This window comes from Nicotiana attenuata, unplaced genomic scaffold (genome assembly GCF_001879085.1).
Source record: "Nicotiana attenuata strain UT unplaced genomic scaffold, NIATTr2, whole genome shotgun sequence".
Classification (NCBI taxonomy): Eukaryota; Viridiplantae; Streptophyta; class Magnoliopsida; order Solanales; family Solanaceae; genus Nicotiana; species Nicotiana attenuata.
Genome location: NW_017671887.1, coordinates 116,867 through 125,180, shown reverse-complemented (window position 1 = coordinate 125,180; position 8,314 = coordinate 116,867). Strand labels below are relative to the sequence as shown.

At 37.7% G+C, this 8,314-nt stretch overlaps 1 protein-coding gene across 1 annotated transcript; it reads right to left on the bottom strand.

The window, feature by feature from the left end:
* Window positions 1–5,809: 5,809 nt before the first annotated feature.
* On the bottom strand, window positions 5,810–6,610 carry LOC109210737 (ena/VASP-like protein). Its single transcript, XM_019374195.1, has 2 exons — window positions 6,360–6,610; window positions 5,810–6,170 (listed from the first exon to the last, which is right to left on the bottom strand). The coding sequence occupies exons 1-2, from the start codon at window positions 6,608–6,610 to the stop codon at window positions 5,810–5,812; spliced, it is 612 nt and encodes a 203-aa protein (XP_019229740.1).
* Between the last annotated feature and the right edge of the window lie 1,704 nt (window positions 6,611–8,314).

Genomic DNA, 8,314 nt, shown 5'->3' with positions numbered 1-8,314 from the left:
CTAGACTTTGGAATATTGTGACAATTTGAGCATAAGAAGTACAAACCACTCCTTGCTTTACCAATCTCCAGAGGCCTCTTCATTGAAGGGGCCTGTATCATGCAAAGATATTTGCTGAAATTAACTATGCAATTGAGATAGTCTGTTAAAAACTGAATAGAGATGAGGTTGTATTTGAAACTAGGTACATACAACACTCTGACTAAAGTCACCATTGGACCAAAAAATGCATCCCCAGTTTCTGTCACTTTCACCCTATATTCATTAGGTAGTGTAACTAGAAATGGATAAGATAAGGTTCTAAGAAAAGATTTCCTATAGGTCATGCAATTTGAAGCCCCACTATCTAATATCCACAAGTCAACAACTGATTTAGAGCATTTACATACAGTGGTTTCAGCAATCTCTTTATAAGTAGAACAAGCTAGAATACCTGCAAAGTTTGCAGATCCACATGCTATGTTGTTTGAGCTTTCTCGTGTGTCCCTTCCTGGAAATTTCTCCAATAGGCTGAGCAGCTGAATATATTGCTCCTTTGTCAAGTGGTGAAATCCCTGATCATGAGTTCCAACTTCAACTCCTTCACATTCTGCATGAACATTTGCAGCAGATGTTGCATTCCTCCCTTTAGTGAACTTGAAATCATGTGGAAAGCCATGTATCTTATATCAATTATCCTTGGTGTGCCCTGGCTTTTTGCAGTAGTCACAGAACAATCGAGACTTGGCAGGTGGATAGCTTTGCTTGTTCGAATTGTATGAGTTATGGGCAGCACCATTTCCTCTTTGATTGTAATTTGTCCTAAACTTGTTATTCCCAGGTCCATTTATATTCAATGAAGTGGAATCCATAACCAGTCATAAGTGGGCAAATGTGTATCAATAAATTATTGTTCTTAAAATATGAATACATATGGGCCGTCATGGCCTATGTCATACTGTACATAATAAAACTGTGTCTACAAAGCCTCTAAGATTATTTGACATAAAATGGGACAGGGTACCGGCCTACCCATAAGTCGGTAGTAAAACTCTAACACGATGACTCATAGATTCGGTTGCACTCCGAATGAGGTGCAGTCTTACCGATCCTTCGCTGAATGCCAATCTCATCTACTTTAAGGGCTCATCAAATTGAATGTCTATACGTGCAGGCATGAATGCGGCGTCCCCAACAAAAGGACATCAGTACGAATAATCCACTGAGTATGTAAGGCATGTAAGTCAGTATATAAAGAACACGGAAGAAACATGGAGTAAAGGACTCAACCTGTAAGTCTAGATAGCTCTGTAAATAAAGAAATATTTATAATTTCATGCATATGCGTATAAATGTCATGCCGTGCATAGGTACATGTTTCATAACATCATCAAGCCTCTGAGGGCATCCCATCATATCATCTCAGCCATTGTGGGCAAAATCATCACGTATACCAGCTGATCAGGTGGTGGTGCGTACACTACAAAAAAAATTGGAATTAGCTACGAACATCGTCACTAATCTGTCGCTAAAACACTCGTAGCTAGCAGAATTTCTTGATAATCCGTTGCTAATCCATCGCTAAATGAGATTAGCGACGGATTTTTCTGTTTAGCTACAGAATTTGTCAGTCGCTAAAACCTGAATTTTTAGTAGTGGTATATAACGCCGTAACCTTTTCCCATATCCCATATACATATATATACATATATAAGCGTATATAATGCTGTCTGGTCATGGGTTAATGTACATGTATAAATGAATGCAATGCATGAGAAGTACGTCAATAAAATCTCTCGGAACGTCACAAGACCATTATACCTCTGATTAATATCATGAAGCAAACTTTATCAACTTACGTATTTTCTGAGACCCATGAACATATGATAGAATAATAAGACATATGGGAATTCAAGAACATATGCACCTCTAATACTTCTATGAATAGAGTCATTTATGGAAGTTGTGCATTTTGCTCGTTTCGTTTGTGTCGTATAGATCATGTCAAAAAGAAATAAGGGATAGCCTTAACATACCTAAGTTTGATCAGTAACAAAAATCCATAAAACCGAGGGATCTCTCACAAGATAAACATTCCTCCGATCCCAAATTGTATCACTTGGATGACTTTCACGAGGAGACCAAGATGAAAGGTTGAATGTCATTCATTCGAATCTGGTAAGTATATGCTAAAATAGTTGTTGCAAGATGTGTAATACATGTCAAATTAAAAAAATCATATGCACTAGTAGCATTAGTGGTTAATTAGACTGTATGAAGATGGTAGAATTTACAGACGCCATTCTTCGGGGATGGACATTAGCAGAAAGTAGGTCAATGAGAATCAGATGGAGTATTAGTTGATAAAGGTGATTGTAAATATCAACACATAGGTCTACCTTCTTATCTTCTAGCATCTCAGAAATGCAATAGCATCCCCCTTTTATTATTAAGGAATCAACATTTTATTAGTTGTAGGAGAGCTTTAGTGGGTGTGGCATACCTAGTGGATGACTAATCCACTTGAATTCCTCCAAAATGTGACATTTTTTTGCAAGACTTTAAGAGTCACTTTATAAGTGATGGAGTGCTGCCACGTTCTTGGGATTTAATCTTATCCCATAATCAATTATTTAATTAGGTAATATCCCGCTACCTGGTAATTAACCAATTACCCACATAATCAAGAATTGTCTTAAATTACTTAAAATTCTACTTATTTTTAACACACTTTATATAACTTACTATTATGGTCATGTGGTACCATACGAAATAAATACATACATTATTATTTCATTAAAACATCCATGTAAAAAAACATATATTTTCTCAACTTATAATTTTCCAAATCTCATATAAAGAGTAAAAATTCTCGTACACTTAATTCTTAAAATGGTAAGAAGATAACCTTCTTTTCTTGTGAGAAAAATAATTTCTACCTTTACAAATAAAGAAAATCACATAAACTATGTGTATAATTTAAAGCATTTTCGAAAGTAGTAATATTAATAACTATATAAAATTATACTTTTTAAATATTTTTCTACAATAATCGTTCCACTCAAAAAACCATATCATATATATATAACGGTACCAAGGTTGTTAAACTTACGTTATATTTTATACTTCAATACCACACAAGAGGGGGATGATTTGTGTGGTACCCAATTTTCACTTAACTTGATTATAGAAGGACCTGGTTCTTCTATGTGTTCCAACTACTACTGTTTGCGGAATAATAAGTAAAGAAAATAAAGAACACAGAGATTTTTACGTGGAAAACACCTGGCTCAAAAGGTGAAAAAAAACCACGACCTACTACTCAGTAGAATTTTTTCAAAAATCCACTAAAATCACTGAGCCAAAAATTGCATTTACAAAAACTCTTTTGTAAACCTAGGATTAACTCTAATCCCGTTGTGGCACACAGCCTCAACTGTTGCGACAACTTTAAGTTAACTCTAACTTGAACACTCTAAGTATCTAATACAATTGCTTCTATAAAAGCTGAAAGGTACAATGTAAAATCACCTACTAAAATTGAACTAGATAAAAGATAGACACTTGGAACTGGTTCTTCTATCTGGTTCAAGTAGCTTCAGGATTGCACGCTTGAATCACACATAAATTGCTTGCAAAATTGCCTTGCTATTTTGCTCTCAATTCACGTTTAACTTCTGCTTATGTGCATTACCTGTAAAGAGAACAACACTGATATTTAAGGAGTTAGTAATTAGAGATTGACTGGGATACAGACGCTACTCTTCCATGGTAGAAGAGTTCTAGTTGATCTCATACTCTAACACTATCCTCTTCCTAAACTGTGTTCTCTTCGTGTAAGGAGTCTTTCTCTCCTTATCCAATATGCAGCCTTTTCGATCAGATCAGGAGATATTACTTCTGATAAGTTAGATTTATCTCCTCCACGTGCATCTCACATGTTTGGGTTGAACAGGACTGTACTTCACAAGATGGACCTGGTCCATGTCTGAGTTCTTTTGTCAATCTTTAAAACTTCACATTTACTTGGGCCAACCAATTTCCCCTTTTTGATGATGACAAACTCGTTGCTTTTTGCTCACTTAGACCCTGTAAGAACTCAGCTTAACCATCAATACAGAGTTTAAAAAATTCACTTATCATCAAGGACCAGGTTAATTAGGTTATAAATGTCACTTATTCAGAATATGTAAAGCACAATATCTCTTCCCCCTTTTGGCATCATCGAAAAGTTGCATACACAAAGTGTGAGTCCCAGATTTTAATAAGTACTCATAGCCACTGGGGCAACTGCAAGTGCAATCATGGATTAATAATTAGTAATCAAGCAAACATATTTAAATTATCAAGGAAATATTAACATTCAACAAGAGCAAAAACAGTAGATATCATTGATAGAAGATATGTTGCTACCACAATCCACAACTAGAAAGCAAAACTATTCAAAACATGAGCAAAAAAAAAAAAGAAAAATCCCTAATCCGGGTCACTGAAGGTACTAGACAGGTTCAGGAGATAAAGGCTAGAATTCCTAAGGCTTGGGGGAGCTAGAGGGTTGGTTTTGGGCTTGGAGAAGATTCAACATATTGTGAAGAATTCCATCATTCTTCTCCTTTTCCTTGGTAAGCTTAGTTCTGAGAGCATCCATCTCAGATTCCAACTCTGCCACACGAGCCTTTAGCCTAGCTATCTCAGCATCCTTGGCCTCGCTTTCCTGAACAAGAGCCCTGACTTTACTATTGATAGGTGTCTTCTTGGATGAACCAGGTTCATTTGGAATGGCATTGACTAAATAGTCACAAGAAAGCAGAGTATTAATACCAAAGTAATCCTTGCTTGTGGCCATTTTCCATTTCTTCAGAGGCACATTGCACTTATCCAGAACCGTAGTCAGAATAAAGCCATAGGGGGTAGCATGAGCCTTGGAACCATTGATAACCCTGTCCAGTAGCTTGATGATGAATGCAGGCCAGTTAATTTGCCTTCCACTTTCAAGGCACTCTATCAAAACTAAGTCCATATAATTTGCAATATGCCTTCTCTCCTGCCTGGGAAGTAGGCACTAGTTGACAAACTCAAAAATGACTTTGTGTTGTGGCTTCATTTCACTCTTGTGCACAAACTTGTCCTCATTCACTTATGCAACATCACAGAATCTCCTAGAGATTGTAAGGGCAGGCGAAAGGGAATCCAGACTTGACCATCTCTGTCTGGTGTAATCCTCATATCCCTCAGCAGGGATGTCTAGAATCTCTCCCAGCTTCTCTGCATCAAATGTCACTTGAACTCCTTTGACTTTGCTTGTAACTCTGCCATCTTTGACTTCAGCATTTGCCATGAATTCAATGATTTCATTTCTGGCCAATCTCCCATCCATTTGAAGGACCATGTCCTTCTAACCCTGAGCAGCTAGAGTGTCAACCAAACGAACCATTCCTGGTTTCACCAAATCTTTTAGCAATCTTCCCTTCAAAATTTTCCTTTTGCCAAACTTGGCCAGCTTGTCTTGTTCACCATCAGACTCATTTTCTTCTTCACCACTCCATTACTCATCTTCAGAAACTCTAACTTGTTTGCTTTTTACTGCAGACCTTCTCCTCTTGGCCAATGAAGGTTCAGCAGCCTCAGACACAGAGGAAGACTTCTAGGAAGAAGTCTTGGTCTTTTTGGGCTTGGGGGTCTGAACCTCCTTTGTTGCATGGTCCTCCTGATGGACCTGTTCCATCTCCTCAACATCAACTGCTTCAGAGGACTCTGCAACCTTACCTATTCCTTTATCCATCATTTTCTTCTTACTTTCAGCCAAAGCCTGTTGTAGGTCTCTCTCACTCTATTTCACTCTGCTTCTTGTTGCTCTTCCCTTTGGCAAGGTAGTTTCAGTAGTTGTTGGGGAGGAAGCCTTTCGTTTCTTGGAAGGTTTAGCAGCACTTGGGGGTTTTGGTGTGGGAGTTCTTCTTTTCTTTGGATCGTAACTTGCACCTACCTTTTTCAGAAAGTCTGCTAGGGTCTCTTCAATTGATGAACCAGGTTCATCTCCTTGTGAGCTTAGATTAACTAGCCCCTCAGTAGCCTCCCCTGAACCGCTTCCCCCTGACTTCTTGCTACTTTTGTCAACAGTTTCCTGTGCAACCCCACAAATAACAGGTACAGGCAATTCAGGTGAATGATCAACCACTCCTTTCCCTTTTCCCCTAACGTCATCACATTCACCCTCTCTCTCTTTTTCTTTTTCAAATTTCTTTTTACCTCCACTCCTTCCTAACTTAGGTAATTCCACATCCATTATAGGTCCAACCAACACAAACCTATTTTCTAGATTTTCAGTCAAAGAAGAACTTACCTTAGAAGGGGATTTTTGAGCCTTCTCAGAGTCAGAAGACCCAGGTCCTTCCCTCTCACTAGCAGATTTGAATGAATCAGACTCAGAGTCAGAATCAGAATCTTGGGCCTGACTTGCCTTTAGTTTCTCATTCAATTTCTTTGAAAGAGAGCCAGATGCCACCGTTTCGCGAGCAAGCATTTTTACTCTCCTTCGCATGGGTTGGGGAGTCGTGCTAGGTGGAGGAGGGGTAGATGAATCAGAGGGAGTAGGTTGTGGAGGAGTTCCAGGGTTGTCTTGTGGGTTCGTCATTGTAGCTTGTTGCTTGAGAGAATTTGTGAGTTAAACCTTTAGAGAAGAAAGCAATTGAGAGTGAAGAAGGTTTTTTGACGGTTTTGAATTATGAGGATGGTAGGAAGTAATAATGAGTATTTAAAGAGAAAGACTCATTTAATAGATAACGGTAGCTTTAACAGTCAATTAGAGGTCTAATCAACCTAAAATTGCAGGTTGAACGAATGGTTAGGCATCCCTAGATTTTAGACAATTTTTGTGGTTAGAATTCTAATGAGGACGGAACTGGTTCAAAAAGAAACGGATAGGATTTTTTAATGAGTTGAACAATGGTAGGACTCTGCTCATGATTTAAATATTTATATTTCTAATTGTGCAGAGTATAGAAAACATACCTTGGCATCCAGATGAACCAATACTGATGAACCAGGTTCTTCATATGGAATTCTCTTGATCATGCCTCAATTTACCACAATAGAGAAAATTTTGTAAGAGATTAGTGAGTCATATTAACACATGTCACAGGAGTATACTATTTACAGTATGAAGATGAGTAAAAATTAATCTAGATATTTACACAAGTTCAGATTTCCTAGCCAAAAAATTTTTTTTTTCCAGATTTTTTTCAATTTTTTTTCATTGTGAATTCTGAGCTGGTCCCATTAGGTGATCTTAATCATCCCTAATTCCAACCTGTTCCTTTCAAAGCTTTCTCTACTCAGTGCTTTAGTAAAGATGTCAGCAATTTGTTTATCAGTAGCACAGAATTCTATGGTAATTAATCATTTCTCATAGTTATCCCTTAAGAAGTGATGTCTAACATCTATGTGCTTAGTCCTCTTATGATGAACTGGGCTCTTTTTCATACTTATAGCACTAGTGTTATCACAAAAAGTAGGAATGCAACCAACTTCAATGCCAAAATCTATCAGCTGTTGTTTGATCCATAGCAATTGAGCACAACAAGAGGCAGCAGCAACATATTCAGCCTCAGCAGTGGATAAGGCCACTGAATTCTACTTTTAGTGGCCCATGATACAAGACATGAACCAAGAAAATGAGCCATACCTGAGGTGCTCTTCCTATCCACAAGGAAACCTGCATAGTCAGCATCAACATACCCCACTAGATTGAAATTACTACCTTTAGGGTACCAAAGACAAAGATCAGTAGTGCCTTTCAAATATCTCAGTATCCTCTTGACAACAGTCAAGTGAGATTCCTTAGGATTTGCCTGAAAACGAGCACAAAGCCCTACACTGAAAACTATGTCAGGTCTGCTAGCAGTAAGATACAAAAGTGAACCAATCATACCCCTATACAACTTCTGATCAACAGATGAACCAGGTTCATCTAGGTCTAATTTAGTAGTTGTTGCAATGGGTGTGTCTATTTCCTTTGATTCATCCATTTTAAACTTTATAATCAACTCTTTTGCATATTTCTGCTGATGGATCATGGTTCCATTTGGGTTTTGTTTGATCTGTAAGCCTAAGAAAAAGTTAAGCTCACCCATCATACTCATTTCAAACTCACTTCCCATTAATTTGGCAAAATCCTTACTTAGTGTGTCAGTGGTTGCCCCAAAAATTATGTCATCAACATATGTTTGTACTAAAAGAAGATCCTTACCTTTTTCCCTCACGAATATAGTACTGTCAATTTTACCTCTTTTGTGGCCATGTTCAAGCAGGAATTTGGACAGTCGTTCATACCATGCTC